The sequence below is a fragment of the Coloeus monedula genome (assembly GCF_965178545.1).
Source record: "Coloeus monedula genome assembly, chromosome: 8".
NCBI classification, from domain to species: domain Eukaryota; kingdom Metazoa; phylum Chordata; class Aves; order Passeriformes; family Corvidae; genus Coloeus; species Coloeus monedula.
Genome location: NC_138788.1, coordinates 25,174,002 through 25,198,270, shown reverse-complemented (window position 1 = coordinate 25,198,270; position 24,269 = coordinate 25,174,002). Strand labels below are relative to the sequence as shown.

Below are 24,269 nucleotides of genomic sequence, written 5' to 3'. Positions count from 1 at the left end.
ACAGCACTTGGCCCTATCTGCTGCCCCATGGGATATATGGCTGAGGAACACGCTGGACCCAAGTGTGTCATCCCAAACCCTCTTCGCATACAAGATGTCCCATCCCTACCCTGCACCCACAGCCAGGGAATGTGGCCAGCCGGGTGTGGGTGAGGAGTACAGCGCTGCCCCAGCTGTGCCCCTTTCAGGGAGCAGAATCCAAGCATCCAGATCCATCTCTCCCTCCCTCCCTTCTCTCTCCCCCAAGATCAGCTGCTCTGAGGATCCACAGGTGACACAGGACAGGATGGCAAAGTGCCCATGGCTCAGCACTGGAGAGAGCAGCAGGCCCTTAACATTGCCCCAGGACCAGCTATGCCAGGACAGGCAGCCCAGGCTGGCACTGAGTCCATGCCACCTGTCCTACTTTGGGCTGTAACAATAACAGCCATGAAGTTATACCCACCCAGCCACCCCTGCCCTGGCTCTCAGGTGTTGCCAGCAGCACAGCCCTGCCACACGGCTAAATTTAAACCTCCCGCCAGCCACCTGCTGGGTGGTGTATAAATAAGCCATGGAGTGGGGTTTCTTGCCCAAAAAGCAGCTCCATGCACACAGCATGCCTCGGGCACACATGGGGCAACACCCAGAGCCATCAGGTAGCAGGTCCCTGTCTCCATCCTCCCAGCACCACCAGCAGCTGGGGACGGGGAACTGCCCCCAGCTGCAGGATGGAGCAGATGGGGACGGAGCAGGGCAATCATCCATCGTCAAGGGACCTGTCTCTTCAGGAGGGGACCATGCATCTTGACTGTGGCCAGGCTTTGCCCTCCATGAGAGCCACCCCTGCCCTCCATGAGAGCTACCCCTAAAGTGCTCTTCACCCAGTGCTGCAGGGTGTTAGGGCACTACCTCCACAAAATGTGCCATAGGACCTGCTGGGCCACAATGAGGTGATGGTCCCTCGGCACAGCTGGGCAGCTGCTGCCCAGATCCCTTGGGTGCTCCTGACCTGCTGGGGGGCCAGCCTGATGGATAGGAATTTCTCCTTTTTTTTGGTTCTCGGGGCCATCATCCATTAGGGAGAGTTAAATTTAGGTTAAAGCCAATCCCTTATTACCTTGCTGCTAATCAGAGCGTGAGCAGATTATTAATAAGCACATTAAAATATTGGTGAAATGCTATTTTTGGGAGGTGAAGTCACAGTTTTAATCTGGTTAATTGATTGAGTCATTTCTCTTTCCCCCTCTGGCGACCTGTCCTTGGCCAGCTCCCCAGGGCACCCAGCCAGGGGACCCCTTACCCCGGGCCCACCCGGTCAGGCACCCGGAGCCTTCTACAGTGAGCTCCATGGGACCTCCTTCACCTGTGCAGGAAGGGCAGAGGGTCACTGCCCCCCAAAAGGGAATGATGGGGTAGGATAACAGCCGGAGTGGGGTCAGTATCTTGGTGACCCAAGGACTGGAGCAGCAGCTGGGGAAGAGGGGATGCTGCAGAGGGGAGAAGGCTGTGCAAGCCCCACATCCCACACCCAACTCAGCTGCCCAGCTTTGGGTTTCACCCCACTTTGGCTTGTCCCAGGGCTTGGGAGAACACCAAGAAGAGGGTGAGGGTAGTCAGAGCCCCACAGCCAGCCATGCCCTCTGTGCCCATCCCAATCCCCTGCACACCCAGCAGGGCTGTAGGGAAAGCCCTTGGTCCTGCTCAGCACCACACATGGCCACTCCAGAGACCCAGTCCCAGGGGACACCTGCTACAGCAACAATGCCATAGCACCCAGCTGGAAAGCCCAGGACACTGGGAGAAGGACCTGCACGACATCCTTGCAGGTGGTGGGGTTCGGGAGCATCCTGAGGTCCCATTCCCTCTTTGCTCCATCACCTGCAGCTCTGCCCCTCATGCCCTGGGCTGGACTCAGCTGACTCATCCTCTGCCCCCTCCACTCTGGGCAAGTTGGCTGGTACCCAATGGAGCCAACTAGCGGGGATGGACCTGGCACTGCTTGCGGCACACCCAGGCTCTAGAGTCGGGCATGCTGCTGGGCTTGGGGAGCTGTCCCCTGCTTTGACCAGGAGCCTCCATCCCAGGGCTCATGTCCCTGTGGGCAGGAAGGTAGCATGCCAGCTGGGCATGGCTCACAGGTCAAATATTGCTCCCACATCGCAGCCTCCAGGGCTGTGCCAAGTGCATCTCCATGCTATCCCTGCATTTCTCTGGCCCCAAGGATAGGCACAGGCTGTGGAGACCCAGGGGTTTCCCCATGCAAGGAAGGGACAGAACCTGGGAGGGGTTTCCCAGGCAGGCTGGGTCCTGGCAAAAGCAGTGCAAGTCCCAGCCCTGCTCCGAGGCGTGATGCTGCCACATTGGCCTAACAAGGCTTTCCCTGCACTCACGGTACAGTGAATCCCTTCCCAGCACTGTCGGGGCCCAGAGGGTCAGCCCAGTGGTCCTCTGCAGGGCAAGGCCATGGGGATGACAACTTTGTCCCGGCACAGGGACACAGGGACAGGGGCAGGAGTAGGGCACCCAGAGTCCCAGCATACACAGGTGCATGATGACCTCCACAAGATATGCCCACTGGGTTTAGGAGGTGGTTCTGGGTTCACACCCAGAGGAGGGGGTTCTGGGCAGCTGGCAGGGCAGTGCAGGGACCAGGCACAGGGGTGAGGGGTCCTGCCACGAGCACACAGCATGCAGCTCTGTCCCCAGGACCAAGCATCCCAGGACAAAAGCATGGTAGATGTAGGCACCAGGGCGTGTCCGTGCCCTGGCTCATGGGGCACACCCAGGGCTTCTTTGCCCAGCTAGATGGAGGGCACAGCTCCAGCCCCAGAGGAGTCAGATTCCTTGACATGTCAGGGAACAGTCAGACCAGCTGCAGTTCTTTCATGCTCGACTCTGCATCAGTCCCCTCCCCAAACAAAACGTTCCCCTCACCCCAGGGCCACAGGGGGCCTTCAGGGGCTTTTGTTGCCTCCTGGAACCGTCTTCAGCTCTGCTCCACACGGAGCTCAGTACAACCCCTCTGCCAGAGGCTGAAGCACTCAGCACCTAAACAGCATTTCTCCCCTCCCCAAATGACCCCACAGAGATCACCCGACAGACACCCCCTCTCACATAACAGAGATCCCGTGTCCCCCAGGGCGGCACCTACCTTGGGAGAGAGTCCCGGTGACAAACTGGTAGAAGAAGCGGATCACCCGGCCCAGCTGCCTCTTGCAGCGCTGCTGGCAGTGGCTCATGGCTCCAGCTCCCAGCGCTGGGGAGGGACCCAGCCGCACTCCCTCCCGGCTGCCAAACAGCCCCCCAGCTCCTCCGAGCAGCGGGCGATGCCCGGTGGAGGACTGAACCTTTCTGGCCGGAGCGAGCCTGCGGGCATCGGCGCCCGGTCCAGCCCGGCGGAGCGGGCAGCGGCAGCGCCCGGCAGCGCGGCAGCCGCCGGCCCCGCTCCCCGGCGGCGGGCAGCGGGAAGTTTTGCGCGGGGATGCTCCAGTGCAGGTGGGCAGTGGGACAGAAGGCTCGGCGGCGATGCCTCTCCCGGGGCTCAGGCTCACGAAAGCTGACCGCTGAGAGGGAGCGGGGTGTCTGGGTTCGCCCCCCCGGGCCGTGCCCGCCCGCCGGCCCCCTCCGTGCCGCAAAGTTGCGGGGAGCGGCGGGGAGCAACGTCGGGGTGATGCGGGGTGCCGGGGAGCCCGGTGATGCCAGCCAGTTCTCCGGCAGAGGCGGATGGACGCCTCCCTGGCTGGCAGAGCCTCGGATTGCCCCTGACTCCTGATCCGCCCCTTGGCATCAGCTCGACCCGGCAATTCACGCCCCGGCTGGCCGGGAACCGGAGGCAGGTTGGTATGGCAACCCGCAGACTCCACAGGTCCCGCTGACCAATGAGGCACCGCTGCATCCCAGGGCCGCCTCTCTCCAAGAGCAGGCAAGGATGCTCCTTCCGGAGGGAAGCCGGCACCGAGAGCATCCTGCATCCCTGGACATCAGCCATCCACTCCCACTATCAAGTGTTGTAAGCATCCTGCATCCCTGGGCATCAGTCCTTCTGCCCTGCAAGTGTCTTGCATCTCCAGGCATCCACTTCTGCTGGCTCCACACCGGGGAGGAGACAAGGATGGGTGCAAGGATAAGAGGAAGAGGAGTCAGACTCCAAGACCACCCAGGCTAAGAGCTCCTCAGTCCAAAACTCAGCCTGTCAGCGGTCTGCTAACTTACACAGTATGCCAGAGCCAGCAGACTGGAGTGTGGTGGCAGTGGGATTTCCCTGCTCCCAGAGCCAGCCTGAGATGGTCTGTGCACACTCAAGACAACATCCCTTCCCCAAGTCCCATTTTCCCAGGTGTATTCCTTCTCTACAGTGCATTCACACCCCACAGCAGCAGGATTCTATCAGTTCTGAATCCATCCAGGCTCTATAATCTCATAAATTTCATCTCTTATTAATAGGAAAGGAAGTGTACAAAAAGGGACCTGATGGAAATTACAGCTTCTACTCCCTGGGGGATGGAAAAGAGGGTGGAGCCATGATACAGCCAGGAACAGCCAGACTGTCCAGTCCCTACTAATACCTCAAGAAGGAGCCCTAAGGGAAGGGGCAAGAGCACCACCACCTCCCACCAACCCTGAACTGTGGTTGGCATAGGGAACCTCACCCCTTGCTCCCCAAAAGAAGGGTCATTCCCTCCAAACCAAGCCCCCCCGTCTTACACAGGCTATGACCCTGCAAAAGGGGAGCAGCTGCCCAACAGAGTGTCTCCACACCACGGTATGACAGTGTCCCAGTATGGGGGGCACCAGCAGCAAGGGATGCTGCACTGGTCACTGCATTGCTGAGCCAGGTTTGGAGAGATCCTAAAAAAGGCACAACACGCAGCACAGCAGGGACTCGCATCGACAAAGCCCCAGGCCAGGGAAAGGCTGCAAGGGACATCGATGTCACAAGGGGAAGGGGACAATCCAGGCCAGCTGAGGCAGAGTGAGCAGCTCAGCAGTCAGAGACACAGATGTAGAGATAATCTGTGAATGCAACACCTTGACTGAATCTACCCCTGTGAACCACTTGCCCCCCACCTGAAAGTTCAGAAATTTGGGTAGCCGGCAGTTACCAGTCCACTCCTGCCACTTTCCAGTGACAGGTCTGGGGTTTAGGACCCTCAGATACCCCAAAGTATCCAGGAGCTCTGCTCCTGGCTCAACCCAACAACACACATTGGGACAGTTTCTTGCAGTGATCAGGTCCCGTGAGCTGTGTGATGCAAGGCCAGATCCTGCAAATGCACACCGTCCCCAATGCTGGGGGAGAGGGGCAGCTCCGCAGCATGTCCACGGGGACCAGCCAGCACAGCTCAGACCAAGGCAGCTGCCGCATCCCAAAGGCCCGCGGGATACAGGACAGGTGACAGAACAGCCACAGGAGGGTGCCAGAGCCCACAGTACGTGACAGCAAACAAAGTTTGCAGATCCATCCCAAACCCCAATATCCAGCTCCTTGAAAGCCAGTTTCCATCTGACAGGGAAAGTTGCTCCATCCCAGCATGTCCCGGGCGGGTGAGACATGCAAGTGCCATCCTGTGCACCCTGGTCGTGACGGTCATGCGGGACAGGGGATTTCCTGTCCCTTTCCGGAGCAGCAGATGTTGGCCATCCTGATCACCGACCCTGCTCCTCTCTGGGAAGCCGAGCAGGAATTCAGCACAAATCAAAAGCAAGCCACAAGGCAGCTGTTGAGCCCACCCTTACACAACTTTTCTTGCTAAAGACCCCACCTGGGTCACATCCACCACGGGTGCCACTGCAGGGTACATCCTACCAGCCTCCTGCCCGACAGCCCAGCCTGTGGTTCTCCCAGACCTGCTCCCTGCTTAAGGAGGCCAGTGGTTCCCCAGCCCCTGCCCCAGCTGCAGCCTCAGGTGAACTCCAATCCCCACAGTGCCTCACTGTGGGGCAAAGGACATCATCTCCCAAAAAGTTACTTAGAGTAGCCTGTGCCCCCAGAGCACCTGCTGGGCCCCCAAAGGGGACATGCCATTGCTGGAGCTGCAGCAATGGGAAGGAGGAAGACTATAGCTCCAGGCTCTGTCTCCAGCTCATGCTCCCCCCACTAGACCCTGGCAAAGGGAGATACTGCCCACACCTCTTAATGCCGAGCCTGTGCTGGGGACCAGCCCAGCTCCCCGCTGTAGGGGATAAAGGGCAAATTCAGAGAGACTGAAGACCAACATTGTCCCGCACTCCCCTGCCCCAGTCCCATGCCTGCCTGCGGACTGTGCCGGGACACCTCCAGCTTGGAGGCACAGGAGCCGGGACAGGCAGTACAGGCCATGAGACGCACCTGTGATGCCCTGGGTGGGGACACGGACTGCCCACGCTCCGTGCCCCACGCTCCGTGCGGCCGCGGTGCTGCTGCCTGACGCTGAGAGGAGCCCCGGTACAGCGCAGCAGAGCGGTGGAGCCACGGGAGGTGAGCCGGGGACACGGCTCGTTCAGACGGCTGTGGCAGCTGATGGCACACGGGGGACAGGAGGGGACACGTGCTGTTGTGTTGGAGCGTGGCCCTGCACGCCTGTGAGAGGATGCACGGGAACCGTAAAGGCCATGCGGCCGCCACGGTCCGCTGGCAGTCCCTTGGAGGCTGAAGAGACAGTGACAGCACCGCCGAGAAAGGGGGACACGACACAGCTGCCCACACCAGAGCCATTGCTTCCTTCCCTACCCAGGTCCTCTCCTCCCGAGATGGCTTCCTGGCAGGTACATCCTTCCTAAACCACCGATTACCGGGCCGGTACCTGCCGAGGGAATGCAGGGAGCTGCCGGGGGAATTCACGCTGCTTCCTGGCCATGAAATATTCATTAGCACAGCCGCCAAGAGAAGGGGGGAAATAAAAGATAAACAGAAGAGTGTGGGGGGAGAAGACACAATGCTTGCAGGCAGCTCAGCATGGTGGTGACAAGCCCATGGAGTGGCTGAATCAAGGTCTTTATACTAGTCATCACACCAGTATGTGGGTCCCCTGGTGTCCATGCAAAGTCTGACTCGCTGTCACAGGTGTCATGGGCACATAAACACCCCTAGAAAATGCAGCCAGGAACGAGCAGTCCTTGCAGGCACGTCCAGCACGGGTAAGGATGCCCTGTGACGTGCACATCACCAAGGGGCACCATGCTGGGTTGGTGGTCGGAGGCTGTTCCTGCCTGTGCCAGCCCTGGATGGTGCCTGGGCTTCAAAGTATTTCAGCCTGGGCTACCCACCCCCCTCCCCCCCCCTCCCCCCAGTGAGAGAACCAGAGCAGGGTCCCAGCCAAGGGCCACCTTGGCCAAGGCATCTCTGGGCTCTCTGGAGTCATCCCGTGGCTGGCAGAAAGCAGATGCCAACATTTCTCTCAGGGAGGAAGGGCTGTCAGGGTGGGAGGCACATTTCCAGTAATGGGGAAGGGCAATCAGGAAGGGAAGGAGGAAAATTTCCATTACCAAGGAAGGACAATCAGAGTGGGAAGGATGCAGGACATCCTGCGACCCTGTGCCAAGCCTCAACCCACCACTCAAGCCCACAGCGACTGAGCAAATGCTCTATTCTCTATCTAAATAATTCAAACTCACCCTTTTTTTGGGATGGAGGGCATACATATCCCAGCAATGCCAGACCCACAGTTGCTTGGCAGGGAAAGAGCAGGTCCTGGCTCGAGGGAGAGCTCAGCAGGACTCACCCCAGAGGCAGGACACGATGAGGGAGAAGCCGGCGGCAGGGATCACTTCAGGAGCCATGAGCTTCTGGTTCCAGACACGCCACATCGGGGCGGGTGGCTCCGTGGGATCCCAGCACCGCAGCCCCCACCAGAGGAAGGCTCAGCCCAGCCAGCCCCGCGTGCTGTTGCTCTGCTCCTGCCTCCTCCCAGCCCGGGGAAACCGCAGCCTCCGGGTCTGGGGGAAGTGCTGAAAACGTGATGCCAGAGAAAATAAATAAGGCAGCTAATGAGGTAATTTGCATAGCTATTAGTAGTCAGGATTTGCAGCGGGTCTGACATGGGATGTGCTGTCACAGCGAAGTGCAGCCCGAGGGCTCTGCTGTGCTTGCAGAGGGAAACACAAAACAGCCGTGCTGCGGGCACACCGCAGGCAGCCACCACAGGCACCCACCGCAGGCACCCACCGCAGGCACCCACCGCAGGCACCCACCGCAGGCACCCACCGCCCCACCACCGGGCAGGCGAGGGGGGCAGGAGCAAATCCAGCAAGGAGGAGGAGGAAGGTTCGGAGCAGGGCACACGGCCTGGGAGGAGCTGTGTGCTCTAACCGTGAGGCCCTCCTGTCTTTGGCCACACACCCTGCGGCTTGGCCCTGGGATGTACAGATCATGGGCCAGCACACAGCTCCCACCTTGCCAAGGCACGTCCATGAAAGGACGAGCTGGCGAAGGCCAAGGAAAAGCTGCCAGCAGCCCAGGCTGCCTCACAGGGCAGCCCTGCCATGTCACAGCCAGCTGGCTCCATGTGCTTTCCCATCCAGAGCTGGCCACAGCTCCCTGCATCCCTTACATCTGCTTGCTCCCTTGTGAACCTGGCCTAAAACACATCCCAGGACAAGCACAAATCCTTTCCTACCCCAATCTTTGCTGCCAGCAAACCCAGCTCACTCTGACTCCCAGCAGAAGGTGCAATTTTTGGGATGTAGGACTGTGCATTAAGCATAATGCCATCAACAGCTCTGCATCATAACTGCACCCATCCTTAGCTGTTCGGGTCAGGAATCATTGAACCCCAGCAGGCAGGAGGGCACTGGTCATCCTGGTATATTCAGGAATGCAGGGGCAACACACCTGCAACCTGTGACACTGCTGGATCCCCAGGCTGCTGTGCCCAGTAAATTGGCCGTGTGATGGAGAGGAATGGCAAGCAGGGCCACTCTCCCCGGGGCTGCCAGGGCATGTCTGGCTTTGATCACAAACACGCGACGACAGCTCAGCTCGTTCTCAGCTGGTGGATCTTGCTAAAAAATGCATGTGACGCGATCTGTCTGCTCAGGAAGGCGCTGCCAGGGAAAGAACCCAGCCCAGCGCCGTGCGCTGGTCCTGCAGCACCCACCTGCCAGCAGCTGGCAGGCAGCAGGTGATGGGGCAGCAGCCTGTGGCACCACGCCAGGGACAAGCACATGCCAAAGCACCTCTGCAATGCAGGGAAAGGATGAGGCACCCCCACCATCTGATGGCAGACACAAGCAGAAAGACCCAACAAATGGGTGGTTGGACAGACAAATGGACACAAACTCCACCACCAATTTGGGTGGTGCATGTCAGGCCAAGATGAAGGTCAGAGCCCCCCAGGGACCACCCTGGTGTGTCCATCACCCCCAGAACCCCCGTGATGGCCCCCAGACATCCAGGTTGCCCTGAGACACTGACTGCTCCCAAACTGAATTTTTTTCGTCAGTTCTGCTAAATATTTTAGGTATTTACACAGAAAAGCTCTCTGTGCTCGGCAGCATGTCAGCCCCCGTGGCATCACACAGGCGGCCACAGACACACCCGCGCCTGCCAGGGCATGAATAATTCATTGACCCCATGAACAGGATAGAAGCGGCGGGTAGGAGGGGACAAAGTTGGGGGAACGGCTTCATCAACCCCCACCCTGGCTCCTGGGGTGCACCCCGAATGTCTCCATGTCCTGCAATGGGAAGGCTAAGAACTGCACCAACAGCTGCAGGGAAACAGACGCACGGGGAAGGGAAAGCAGCCAGGAGCTGAAACCAGCCCTGGTTATAGGGCTGACACATCGAGACTGCAGCTGTAAGCCAGTAGAACCATAACCTGCCTGGACCATCTGGGGGCATTTCAGAGCTTGTTGTGTCTGAAAAGCACAGCAATGTTGGGGGCATTTATCAGCATATATCAGGCAGTGAGGCAGCACAGCCCCCAGCACCTCCAAAGAGCATGGTCTTTACAAGTGGGCACCTTGCTGTATGGGGGTGCACAGCTCGCACTGGGGCACAGCAGACACGGCATCTCCTTATCCCAAACCAAATCTTTCTGCTCCTCAGATGCTGACCTTGCTCCATGCCCATGGCACCCCATGAAAATCAGCAAGGATTTCCATCCCCAGCCCTGTTCCAGTGCCCACTCCAAGCCTCACCAGGGTCTCCTGAATTGAGAGGCTGGGAAAAATCTCAGCCTGGTCACAAGCGATGCCAGCCCTGCCCCCAAGTCTGCTCCAGGAGAGGACATGGTCCTCAGCATCTCTCCAGCCTTGCCACCCTCACCACCCCAACACCAAGCCACAGGGACAGTGACAAATGAAATGAGCTCCGCACAATCACACATAGGTTGGGCTCCAGCGAGTGGGAGGTGGCACTAGGCTCATTTCCTTGCAATCAGCACTCTCTTGGCCACCAACAGATCTGATTCTGCAGGGTGACAGGAGGAAGCACAGTGGGAACAGGCTGGGACACGACCTCGGCTCCCACGTGTTCAGGCAGCCCGGGGCTGCCTGTGGGCCAGGGAGCGGGACACCCTCTGTCACCCAGGCGGATGCTGCCGCGCCGAGTGACACGGGCTATTAGCACCAGCGCTTATCCAGGGGCTCCGGCACACGCTGGCTGCACAGCTGGGAGAGGGAGATAAGACGCCCGGAGGGGAAACATACTTCAAATGGCAGGAATCTCCCCCAAAATGGACTTAGCTTGAAGGCACCGAGAGTGTTTGCTGCTATTAATAACTCCAGCACTGCAACGAGGCGCGTGCCCTCAGCTCAGGGAAACACGGCAACAAGGCAGGGAGGGAGAGCAAAGTGGTGCTGGAGATGGGACTGAGGTCCTGACCCATGGCTCCTCACCAAGCCCATGGAGCCCCCATGCCAATCACACCCCAGCACTGGCCTGAAGCCCCTGGATGGGTGGCTGGGTGGACCTGGGGCGCTCAGGGAAGGGCAGACACTGCCTTTCAGTGGTCAGTGCTGCCTTTCCAACTGTCCACAGCTCACCTGCACCTTTCTCCAGCCTCAAGCCAAGACACTGCACATCCCCATGGCTGGGCTAATGGCCCCCCATGCAGCACTGACCCTCTCTCCACTTGTACCCTGGGTGATGGCTCAGCCCTCCACCCTGCTGCACTCTCTGCCCCATGGGCCAGCAGGGCTGCCCACTCAGCATCTCCAGGGCACCCGCTCAACCCACTGGCAGCCCAGGGGAGCCCCCACAGACTGCCTTTTAAACTGACATTTTGGGGACAGGAAAGCTATTTTCAGTTGTTTCAGAGGCAGTGTTTCCATTGCAGTTTGTCTGCCTCCACTGGAGGGAGGGATGCTCTCCCTGGAGGTGCCATGGCCGGCAGCTTTGTGTTGGGCTGTGGCGCCCAGCACCCGCTCTGCACCACTGGGTCATCCTCATCCCTCCTCTGCCTACCCAGTGCCTGGACCCACTGTGCTCGGGAGATATCCCTGGGTTCCCACTTGGCCAGGGGGTCAGGAGCATCCCATGTGGAAGAGGGGTGGTGGAAGGCACAGGGCAGAGCCTGGGGGCCTTGCTCCTGCCTAAGACCTTCTCAGCATCAACAAGTTGTCTTCTACACACCTTAATGAGACAATCCCAAAAATGAGCACACGGAGCTGAACAGCCCCCCCTCCCTGGAGCCCCCAGGCACTCTTGATAGGAATAAATGTGCCTGGCAATTATGGAGGGAGAGTACAGCCTCCCAGTGCAAGACCTGCTGAGAGACGCAGAAATAAATATGTTAATAATCAAATATCTATCCTGTGTCTGAGCTCACGGGAGGACTTTCAAGCCTAATTAGCGGAAGATTTGTACCACTGCTGCCAGGGCTCGAGGGACAATTTGCCGTGGTTCCCACAAAGTGAGAGGTTCTGCTATAATTAGCCAGCAGCATCTCGTCTGCAAGGATTACCTCCAAACCTCCCCCGTGTTCTGGGCTGGGGGCAGGAGGGACCCAGGTTAGCCAAGATGAGAGATGGCCCCAGGCTTTAATCTGTGCCAGTCAAGTCTGGAGCTGCAAATCCAGGGCAGGCAGGAGGACAGGCTGAGGTTGGGCAGCACACCAGGAGAGCTACCCTGAGCCAGCAGGTCATCCCACGCTCCCACATCTGTACACAACCCCCGATGTCGTCACGGAACTCCTCTTCCCACAACATCCTGCCACAAAATCCCAGAGTGCCTCTAAAACTGCTCCATCTCCAGACAGATCATTTCCAAGCCAGGGTCCCGACACCCAGCGCTGTTCACAGTGGGGGACATTTCCCAGTCTACCCCAGTCAGACATGTTATACATCTATCTCATCCCTGCCCCATCACAGCAGGATGAGCAGTGCCCAGGGGAGTACTCCTACCACACCAGCCCACGTGTTTTCAAACAGGGCCATATCCTGCTCCTGAGGATGTCATAGCAGACTCCATTTCCACTGCTACAGCAACTTGTGGGGTGGCTGTGATGGGGAGAGCACCCAGAGCAGAAAGACACAGGGGCAGCACCTGGAGGTGGACCACTGGCAATGCCCAAACCGGGACCAGCCTCCAGGGGAAGGTGCAAAGGCAGAGAAACAGCAGAGGGATGAGGGAAGGGATGGAGAGAGAGCAGAGGGAGCCATGTCCGTGTTGAAGAGCAACAGCACAACCAAGGACGCTCTGCCAAGCAGGGAGTAGGACCCATGTGTCTGGTCCCACAGGGGGATAGCCTGGCAGATGCTCAGCCAGAGATCACTGACCTGGCAGCACCTGCCAGGGGCACTCATTAGCACCAACTAATTGTGGGCAGAGGTGGCTGGCCCAGCAGCACACTCTTCCCAGCCTGGCAGCGGGCAAGGCTCCAAGCTGAGGGGAGAATTACACACAGGGTGTCAGTGGTTACATCCAGGGCACTTCCTCAGGGTTGGCCTGAAAACATCTGTGCCAGAGTCCTGTGCCCATGAACAACAAATCAGCACCTCATCCCTCCCAAGGGCATGCAGGTACCCCACGTTCAGCCACATTGCCCAGCCCGGGGCACAGCCATTCCCATCCAGCTCCTCTGCCAGCCCCGCGAGACCTCCTCAGCGCCACTGGGTTGTTCATCCCAGCAAACGAGGGGTTACCAGCCCCTCACTTCCCCACAGTTATTTAATTAAGCAGTGATAAAAGAGAAGATGTATTATCCAGAGAGCGACAGCGGGTTGTAATTACAGCAGGGCAGGCTGAGAAAACAAACAGTGCTGAGGGAGGCACAGGACGGTGCGGGGCTGGAGGGACACCACAATCCCTTGGGACCCGCGTCCCTGTCCCGGCACTGTGGTCCAGGGCAGAGGTGGGGCTCTTGAGTCTGTGAGGGATGGAGGAGGGGGAAAGGCTCCTTTACCTCCATGGGTGTGGTCCCAAAAGAGCCTCTCCCTCCAGTTTACACTGGGCTGGGGTGGCACCGATCCCAGCCCCTTCCGGGGATGCTGGGGGACAAGCAGCCCCAAGGAACAGCAGGTTTTCAGTGGGTCATTTTGAAATATTAGACACCATCTCCTTTTTCCCCCTTCTGCTTCATGGCAGCCCCCTGCACCGAGGGGCTTGCTGCCCAGCTGAGGCAAGGGGACAAAGTCCCAGCTGGGACATGGCACCCCAAAGGGGTTCTGCCTGCTCCTTCCCCCCTACTCTCCCTAGCCAGGCACGTTGCCCTTCTGCTGGGTTGCTCCAGGCTTGGGTTTGAAACTTGTGCCTGGTGTCTCACGCAAACAAACAGGGGTGGAACGTGGGGCACGGCCACGCTGCAAACAAGCAGCTCACAGCCCTGTCCCCACCCAGCCGCCAGCAGCTCTCCCTGAGGAGGGAGAAAGCTTCACTCCCATGTTCACTCCCAGGGGTTGGAGGGTACCACGGGTACCACCACAGTGGCACTTGGGACACGTCACGGTGGCTCGGTCTTGAGCAGTGCACGGCACTTCCTGCCCATCCTGCACCATCAGACCCTGTGCAGCCCCCAGCCCCAGCCACATCCCTTCCCTTCATTAAATCCTCCTGCCCTCAGCCCAATCCTCTTACGCTCTCCCTCTCCCATTACAGCATCTTTAAATTAATGCCTGGCCAAGCATCGGATAGAAGGAAATTAACCCTGGGAAGGGGGAGCAGCCTCCACAATGCCTCTTATCACCTAAAGCACTCTTCCTTGCCCTTCTCCCACTCGACATGCAGGGGAGACACTGGGTCTACCACAATCACAGCGAGCATCACTCAAGCACAGGCTCTCAGCACTGACACCCCTTAGCTGGTGGGGTGGCAAGTGCCCCCTCCAGCCAACCCTCTACTTGGGAGGCTGCAAGGTCCCCAGGAGAGACCGCCAGCTGTGTTTGGGTTTACACCAAAACCAGCCAGCTGGGAACTCACTGGGAGCAGTTCCAGAGCTGCCTGCGCCTCTGCCAGAATGCTTTGGGGTCCCCAGTTCTGGAGCAAGAAGCCAGGAGGGATTTGGCTGCTGGTGGGAAGCACTTGTGACCCAGCTTGAGGAGCTCAGAGGAGCTGGACTGGGTAGGAGGCAGGGATGTGGCCAGAATGAAGGGTGCCACAATACACACCCTGATCAGTGCAGGGGACACTTCTTGCCTGTGTCACTGTGGGGGAGTTGGAACACGCCCCTTTCGGAGGATCTGTGTGAGGGTGAGCAGACACCAAGGCCATGACAAACGGGTCCATCCCCCCAGGCTGGGTTTTAGTCAGGACTTGATGGGTTTTGGAAAAATGCCTTAGGGATCCGACCCCATTGCTGCCAGCATGGGGCAGCCGTGGAACCAGCAGGATCCCATCAAGCTGCCTTCTCCCAGGGCAGTGGTGGCCAGGGCCAGTAATTGCTTGCCAGAGCAGCGCTCCCGCTGATCCTCTCCGTTATGCAACAAATTATTCCACTCGCATTAATGACTTTGCGGCAAAGGGGGAAATGACATGAATGATTCCTGGTGCCTGGGAGTGACTCACTTTGCATGACGGAGGGGAAGCAAGCAGGGAGGGCGGGCTCCAGGGGAAATTTGTTTGGGTCAGCATGAGCAGCAGAGGGCTGGGGATGGGCTCAGAAGATCAACTTCTAGAAGCGGAGTGAGGGGGAAAGAAAGAGGTGCTTAAGGGCAGATCCCACCACTCAGGAGAGGGTTGAGATGCTCCCAAGAGGTGCTGGGATCAGTCATAACCACAGCGTATTATGTCATCTGTCACTGTGCTGCCCAAGCCCCACATCCCTTTTCCACCTGTGCTGTGACCCCAGAACTTGGCACCAGCAGCTCTCCCTCCCTGCTCCAGGGTCAGACGAGACCTCGAGCAAGTGCAGCCAGGGCTGGGGGTGCTGAACCACCCAAATCCAGCATGCCCCTAGGAGTCCAGCAGGATGGGAAGCTGCCCGCCACAGTCCTTGAGGCAGCAGTGGTGGGGGCAAAAGGGACCTGTCACATGGGCTGCAGTACAGAGCCTGGCATCCGACCCAGCCCCTTCTCCCTCACCCCTGGAGACTTCACTAAATCACACCATTAAAAATTAATGCGTATTCCCTCCTGGAATAAATCAGGAGCTGTCAAGGGCCGGTGCTGCCAGCCACCTCCTGGGGACACCAGAGACACGTGGAGACACACCAGGGACTTCAACAACCCACTGCCAAGTAGCCCCAGGGGGGTCCTTGCAGTGACAGAGGGCCGGGTGGATTATTGCCTTTAAACCCATTCAGGGGCTTTCTGTAAGCAATGCAATTTTTAAAAATTCAATCTAGGAAGAAGCAATTAACCAAAGGGGCCAGGAGCAATGGCTCGCCTGTCCAATCTCGTTAGTGAGCAGGCCAGTTCTCATTTCACCCCACCACAGCTGCACGGGCTGCAGTAACCAGTGAAAGCAGACAGACGGCTCTTCCCTGGTTCCTGACCTGGCTCCTGATGGGTGTGTGAGTTTTCTGGTGCCTCCCTGCATCCCACAGGGCTACACCTTCCCCAGGTGGGTCAAGGAAACCCCTCTTCCCTGTGACTCAGATCCTGGCCAGACCATCACCAATAATATTCCATCCCTAAAAAGCACATTTTTGGTGTCCAGATGTGTGGTTGGTAATGGGAAGAGGACAGATAAGGGAGTTGGTGCATCCCAGCTCTGCTGCTGGGGGCAGTGCATGAAGCCAGGAGCAGGGTCCCACTTTCTACCCCACAAAGGCTTAGTGACAGGGTCATGCCAGTCTCTCATGGTAGCATCTTGCCAAGAAACCTTCCTCTGCTTCAGATTGTCGAGCCTCTCCCCAGCAGCAATGTCACTGTCATGGGAAGTGTCTCACAGGGACAGCAGGACAGATCAGGGTGTCCAATCCTATCCCGTTCTCAAGTCTCTGCAGGGCAGAGCTGTGGCTGCAGCAGCAGATTTGTGCCACCATCCCACCTGCTGATATAGTTACTCCATTATTGTCCCTGACCTGCTCCCTGGAGAAGGACCGCAGGTGAAGCTGTCCATCTCCACTGCCAGCCTGGCACCATCCCTTGGGGCTCTGAGTGTTCCTTGCCTTCCTACGGGCACTGCTGCTGCTGCAGCATGGTCCCTGATGGACCTGTCTGTGAGCAGACCCCACACCTGGCTCCCATCCAGAAAAAAGCCATCTGTCTGTCCCAGTTACGGCCCTGGGCTCTCTAAGTAGAGAGTGGATCGGGTTTGTTTGCATGCAGGGGTGTGCAGTGCCCCCACTTGCACAGGCACAACCCCTAAAACACTCACTGCAGATGAAGCTGGCACAGGAATTGGGTAATCACACAGGCTCAGAGCCGGGCTCCTGCTTGTATGTCCTGCAGACCTCAGGGTCTCAAGGGCCCCCACGTCCCCAGGTGGAGTGAGCAGGAGCAGCATGGATGGGACATTGACCCTCTTGCCCAGAGTCCCCAGCAGCAATGCCAACACCAGCCTGGGGTTGGGAGGGGTTCCAGCTCCCTGAACAGGAGGCATCTCCTACCCAACAGGTTCAAAAGCAGAGTGCTTCCTGCCAAAATGGGGCTGGAGTCATCTGGAACCTGATGGAGCTGAGCCTTTGGGGCTGGAGAGGTGAGCAAGGCGTGGACACATAAGTGCATGTCAATGCCAGTGAGTGCCTTCCCTGCCCAGGAGTGTCCATCGGTGACTTGCCCTGTGTGGACCAGAGAAGAAACATTCAAGGAAGCCCGGGTTCAGAGGCAGTGAAGGTGGCAGCCCTCCACACCCCCCATCCCTGTCAACTCCCGTTGAAGGCAGCAGTATCCTGCCCCCAGCTCCCCTCCCGCACGGCTCCATCTCCAAACAAGCTAATTACTCTCACTGCTCCCCAGGGGCTGCACCACCCATTTTCATTTGAAGCGGAAGACAAATTTACTTAAAAGCCAGAAGCAGCCAGAGCCACGGCAGCTCGGGGACAGGAGGACCCCAGTGAGAGCCTCCCACCCAGCACAGCCCGGCTGCCACAGAACATCTGCAAAGCCCTCGGGGGGGGTATTGCTGGGAGCGGGGCCACTCACCCCCATGGCATGGCATGCGCCCAGCCCCAGCTGCCAGCAGAGCACTCTGGCATGGACAATGGGTTGAACACGACCCCTACACCCATCCACAGACCCTGCCCCATAGATAGGGGCTCCTCTGCCCCTTTGCTCCTAGGGAAGCCGCTTCCAACAGCCCCAGCAGTTCACCTGCTCAGCAATAACCACCCTCAGAGTTCTACAGTGTTAGTGAAGGGTTGTGATTCCCCACCTCAAGCCAGAGCCCCTCACCATGGCATCATCCCACCCAGCTCAGCCCCCCCCCGGCGAGGGATGGCAGGGAGATTCATTTCACTAAAGGCTCATTTATCTGCGGCACGATTAGAGAGCAGGGCTGGGATCCATCCCGGCGGCAGGAGAGCGATCTGCCAGCAGATGGATTTATCATCTCCCAAGCACAGCAATTTGGCTTAAACAAAACCAAACCACTTCCCCTAATGAAAACATCACTAATGAGGAGAGCCAGCAAGGGAGGCAGGGGCAGCTTCATGGATGGGGTCTCTCCTGTCCTTCAGGGCTGGCACAACCCACTGATGTCCAGGCTGTTAAGGCATGAGGCTCAGCTCCAGCTGGGACATACGGACCCAATACAGCCTGGAAGAAACCAGAGTTTGCTCCAGGGACCAAACCTCCTCATGTCCTGGCTCCCAAAGCTCTGAGGGCAACTGGTTCCAGCACAACACACAGTATGAGAACAGCACCACCAAGTCGAAACACCTTCTCCAGCTGTAACGCAGCCAACAGTGAGGAAAAACTCTATGCCCAGACACAGAAATGGTGAAAGAGCCTGTGCTTGGCCAGCCCGGTGCAGCAGGAACTTGGCCGAAATTTCGACAGTCCATGAATTATGCATCAGCATCTGTAGCGATCAGCCGTTTAACCGCCCCAACCAAATCCGAGAACTTCCTGTCAATTAATCCTGTGCCACCAATTCCCCATGGACTCCAACCTGCCTTTGCTTGCAGGGATGCAGCAGCGGCTGCCAAAACCTCAGCTCCAGCCTTTCCACCTGTGAAATCCAACCTGCCCATGAGCAGAGGTACCCAGCAGCATCACTCACATGCTGCTTGCCCCATGCGTGGCTAGGAGCAGCATCCCTTCCATCAGCGACCCTCAGGATCTCAGCAATGCCACAACACCCCATGAGAGAGGAGTCATCAGCATCAGAGGACTGCAGACAAGCCAGGACAGCAAAAAGGGAAGAGGAAGAGGGTACAGATGCCAGAAGGAGGGAGACAGCAGACAGAGATGAGGCAGAGTCAGGCAACAGTCCCATCACCCCGAGAAGGTGCAGCAGCCACTGAGGGCAAGGCGCTTTGGCACAGACATGACCCATGGGAGCCCCTAACCCTGGCACACAACGGGGACACCCTTCCCTACAGTACCCCACCCTGACAGAGAACCTCCTGGGAGCTTGGGGACCTGGCTCGAGGGTCAGCATGGCTTCCAACCCAGCCTCACTGCCAGACTGCAGGAACAGAAGGGGCAAGCAGAGGGAGGTCACGTGGGGCAGCAGCAGGAGGGGAGGCAGGTTAGCGGGGGAGCAGGGGGGTGGGCAACACACCGTTTCCACAGGTCAGACACCCAGGGGAAGGACACTGGTGGGTGTCACACCTCCTGGGGGCTGCTCCTAGGAGGAGGGGACAGCCCATGCCTGGCAGAGACCAGAGGGATGCAGGCAGCTGGCCCTGCCAGACTCAGGAGGGCAGGGCTGTGCACCCAGGGCTGTTCCCGAGGAAGCAACTGGACAAGAGAAGGACCTTTATTCTGGACGTGGGCGAGCTGGTCTTGGGCACCGTCTCCACCCCAGCCCCCTCCCTGGGACCCACCCAGCACACGGGCACAGCACACAACCTGCCGTGCACACTTGCAGCCAGGCTCCTGGCCAGCCCCTGCCTGCTCATACCCTTGCTCCCACCCAATGACCCTGTCACTCCAGCAGGCCCCAGCGCTTCCCCCTACACATGCTATTATTTGGGACAGGCTAGTACTGACACCTCCTCCACACTCTGGGAAATAAATTATCCCCCGTGCAGATGGAAGTCCTACGCTATGGCAGGCTGGTGGAGATATTCCCCCCACCTGGCTGATCATGGGCTGTGAGCAGACACGATGAAGCTGCCAGGTTTGCCGGCAGAAGAACAAGCCCCTGGCACAGCTCTAGATCTGCCCATCACCTGGGACCCTCCTACGGCACTGCTGGGACGCAGCTCCTCAGCTTTATCCCATGGCAGGAACCAGAACCCTGCTCCCACTGTCCTCCCATCGACCCGACTGGCCTGTTCTCCTTCTAATGTGTCTGTGGGGGATAGCTTGGCTCCACCTCTCCTTTCTTACTGCCATGGGGAGAAACACCTCTGAAACACCCTCCAGGCAGGGAGTAGAGCTCAGCCAGATGCTGCGCTGCCGCTATGCTGCTGCCTATGGCTTTCATCTCACAGGGTGGGCTTCTAAAATTGCTAGGATTTGGGGAGTCCCCATCCATCAGCTGTGTCTCTGGAGACAGGAGGATCCCAAAGCTCTGCAGATGATCTCTATAGCAATTGCTCAACCCTGCAAATGCTGCGGCTGCCTTTGGGGTGGAGCAAAGCGGTTGCTTGAGTCCCCAGATCATGACAACTGGAGGAAAAAAGCAAATGTGAAAAAGCAAGGGTGAAAAGTGAGCCTCCTAACCCCTTTTTGGGGACTGAACAGCCCTGGAGATGAATCCATCATCTTTCCAAAAGGCAGTTAGGGGGTTTGCCTCACCCCAAACAGGCTAGATATTGACCCCATGCTGGCACATGCTGTCCCACTCACAGGATACAGCATGGCTTGGAGGGGCTTGTCCAATGGGGTAAGACAAGTCCCAGGCCACCCACCCCTGCTCCCCATCTGGAGCTAGGGCAGCCCTGATGCCCCACACATCCCTGTGGAGCATCAGGCAGGAGGGAAACCCTCCTCCGAGTTCACTCACCTCTCACACTGCCAGCATTCAGGGTCAGGGATGCAGTACCTGCGCTTCTCGGGACAAAGTGGCACTGGATTCGCTTTTCTTCTGCATGGAGAGCCATGGCCAGAGCAGTCCTGAGACAGTGGCTCTGGGCTCTGCTTGCACACTAATCGCTCATGCCATTAGAGGCTGGAGGAATAATGTGATTTATGGATGGCTTTTATTTCTCGCTAGCGTCATCTAAATATCCCAGAAATGGACCAGTTTAATTTCCTGGTGGTGTAACCTAAACATTTCTCTCCTTAACCCCCAGGTGGGTGCCCAGCCACAGGCTCAGCAGCCAGGCAGGCATAGCTGCTTTCTGCCTCTGCCCCGCGCCGCCGCACCGGGGCCAGCACAGGCAGGGGCCGTCCCGGCTCTCCCCAGAGCAGCCAGCCCGCGTTCCCCCGACACAGGGAGCGCTGCTGCTCTCCCCCCTGCTCACACGCAGGCAGTTCTCATTCACTCGGGCCTCTCACACACACATCCACGTGCCCACATAGCCGGGGCAGATGGGCATCGCTGGAGACGCCGCAGGGAGTGGGGGCTGTCACTGCACCCTCATTTTCAACAGCTTTTTAAAATGAAGAATGAGTGGACATTGAGGAGAGTTTCTACCCTGAGCACAGCTGGCGGCCCTGCTTCCTGTCAGCCCCTCTCCTTCTTCTGGAAGTGGGTACTGCTGATCCTTCTCTGGGCATGCATAGGTGAGAATCACATTGCTCACCCCTGGTTTTTCGGGCAGTGATGGGGATGCAGCAGGACTGACTGCTGTCCCTGTACACACCAGCAATTCCTGGAGCTCCCGTGGGGCTGTCACCCTGCCTGACACCAAATCATCTCTCAGTTAACAACTCTTGCATGGCAGATGTCCTCTAAACTCTGGCACACCCTGATGGATGGGGGTCTCCGAAGCTGCAGGAACACCCCAAACTGCTCGTGCTTGACCCCAAGCAGAGCTGAGCTACCAAACAGCAGGTGCCAGCAGCAACCCTCCCATCTGCAGCAAGAGACAGCCTACATTGGCACTGCCGGCTTCACCCCAGGGCTTTGCTACAGCACTGTGGAGGTCCCAGCTCCTTACCACATCTCCAGGATATCAGGAGAGCCAAGATCAGGTTAGAAGCCATGGGGTCAAGACAGTAAATGCTCCCTAGAGCTAAGGCTGCATCCCCTCTCCTGCCTGCATCGCTTCCACACTTTCTGGGAGAAGAACAACTTTCCCTCCACAGGGGTGTCAGCTTCAGTGCATTCAGCCAGTGCAGGGGAAATCAGTGCCACTGGGGCCAGCTCCCTCTCCTCTGTGGTGCTACTGCAGGCTCTTCCCTGACAGGTCACTGACTTGACAGTGATAGCAAATGAGTGACATGCCCTACAGGGCCTGTTTCCCACTCTGGGAAATGGGGCAGATATTTCCAGCCTTATTCCCCAAAGAGTTCCCCAAAGCCCCATCCCTGCGGGCAGGGACTTGCATGGTGGCACAGCTCCACTCCATCCAGGTTCCTGCTGCACAGCTGGCTCAGAGGTAAGCCCAGGCATAAAAGGTCTCAGTCTTGGAGAGACTAGAATTTATTTTTAACTTTGATTTGATTTAAATCCATATGGACATTTTAAAGTTACCGGAGAAACCAAAAGTTGTGTGTGGGTTCCAATTTCCTACACAGCTCAAAAATATCTTCCCTGCAGCACGTTTGGGCCAACAGTAAGCAGCATTTCCCATGTGTGGGGCTGCTCAGGAAAGCAGAACAGGGGTCCTGCCCTGCTACCACCAACTATTTGAAATTCTAGAGCAAATCCTGAAATCCACCCCAGACTTTAGCAGAAAAAGCATCACCGGGACTCGGGGAAGCCGCCTGTGCACACACAACAGTGCCTGCGGCACAAGGACACCAAACCCCACTGGCTAAGGAAAGGTTCAGCTCCATTGTGGGTCCCAGAACGCAGGTGGGAACTGCTGCCCCATTTCACAGCTGCTGCGACAGAGGCCCTGAAAGGGCACAGGATTTGGCCTGATCTGTGGAGAACACGTGGGGAAGGAGGGCTGTTGCCAGCTCCATCCCAGCTGCTTCCTTATCGGACAGTGGAGGATGAGGTGTGACGGGTGGACAGATGTTGCAGGATATGGGATGGTCGGCAATTCCCTGATGGGGCAGAGGATGGAGGGGAATATAACAGGATCACAAATGAGTCCTCTTAATCCTCTCTGTCCCACAGCTCCCCCATCCACGAGCAGGACGTCTCAAGGGAGGCTCTAGGGGACACCGAGTGACCCGTGAAGACACCAGGCACCGTGGTGCTGCTGGGGTTTTCTGAGTGGAGCGAGCCTGTCTTTCCTACAGAACCTGCTACCGGGATGCTGCTGTGCCACCCCAGGGTGCGGGGGGGGGGGGGGGGGGGGGGGCCGAGGGATGGCAGAGAGAGCCCAGCACCAGACCCTGGTGTCCCGAGGGGCTTGGGAGTAACAGTGAGGGAGTGTGAGCTTGGGGGATGGCCAAAAGCGATCCAAGCATCCCACCCCCCGTCCGGGGCCTTTTCCTTGCCCAGGGACAACCTCTGCCTCCCTATCGCCCCCGGAGCATCCTCCCTCCCGGGGGTCGGGACTGTCCCCCTGCTCTAGCGCCGGGGTCGCGGCCGTTCCCCCTCTCCCCGAGCAAGGCGTGCGGCGAAGCGGAGCGGGCAGGGAGCGGGGCTCAGCGGGGCTGGAAGCGGGTGCCCGGGACCGCCCCGCGCCGTGGTCCGAGTGGCTGCTGCACCTTCCCCGGAGGCGGCACTCACCCGTCAGCTGGTCGTAGGAGCCGTCCAGGTCGCGGGAGTCGGACAGGCTCTCCTTCCTGCCCTTGCTCCGCATCTTCCCGCCCCGCCAAGCGGCGGGGGGAACGGCGACGGGGCGCACGGGCTGCGCCGGCGGGCAGGGGCGGCCCGCGGCCGCCGCCTCCCCCCGCCCCGCCGCCCGCGCCGCTCAGCGCGGCAGCGGCAAGGGGCCGGCGGTGCCGGGAGCTCGGCTCGGCACGGCTCGGCACGGCAGCAGGAGCGCGCAGCCGCCCCGGTCCCCGCCGCCGCCGCCGGGGCTGGGCACGGCCGCCCCCTCCCTCCCGTGCTTCCCCGCCTCCTCCCGGGAGCCGCCAGCCCGGCCCCACCACCGCGGGGAAACTGAGGCACGGGTGGGGGGCGGAGAGCGGGGACGCTCCCGGGAAGAGGCAGGGAGAGAGCTGCTTCGGACTGCACCGAGGTGCGGTCTCCGGCGGTTCGGGAGAGCCCCGGGGGTCAGGCACCGCGCAGGGACGGAGAAGGGGACAGAGATGGAGAAGGCGTGGGGCAGGAGGGGCGCAGACCCCCACAGCCCACTGCGGGGGAGCGAGGATCCCCCGAGCCCTGCGTGTCGGTGCCCATGCCGGGCTGCGCCGTGGGACCCCCAGGGACGGAAACCCAGCCCTGCCCAGTCCCGCGGGGCTGTTGCATCTCCGCCTCGGGGGAGACGCTGGATGAGAAATCGGTCCGAGACGGAGGGCATGGGCAGGGGTCAAGAGATGTAGGAGAGGTGTGGGGCGGGCGGCCAGGTCCCCCTGCCTGCAGCCGAGCGCAGAAGCGGGTCCCACTGCCGTCCCCATCCCGAGCATGGCTTTCCACGCAGGGTTAGAGTCTCCAGCAGGATTTTACCCCCATCCCCTGCAGCCCCAGGGAAAGGGTGAAGCAGCAGCACACTTGGGGAGGCTTCCAGAGGCACAGTGCTGCCAAGAGAGGAGCTCACAGCCCACCGGTACATCTGGCACTGGGAACTTGATGTCCCGCTGCTGCCCCTGGTGATTTGTTGCCATCTGTGCACGATGCCATCCCCGGGAGATGCAGACTGTGCT

General features: G+C 59.0%; 1 protein-coding gene across 4 annotated transcripts in view; it reads right to left on the bottom strand.

Annotated features, from left to right (window-relative positions):
- KCNIP2 (potassium voltage-gated channel interacting protein 2) overlaps positions 1-23,263 on the bottom strand; it is a gene marked incomplete at both ends in the record, with an annotated part of 41,996 nt that extends 18,733 nt beyond the window's left edge. For all 4 annotated transcript variants that reach the window (XM_082286486.1, XM_082286488.1, XM_082286490.1 and 1 more), the window contains one exon: positions 23,191-23,263. In XM_082286486.1, coding sequence (XP_082142612.1) covers positions 23,191-23,263 — 73 coding nt within the window. The remainder of the gene's footprint in view (positions 1-23,190) is intronic.
- Between the last annotated feature and the right edge of the window lie 1,006 nt (positions 23,264-24,269).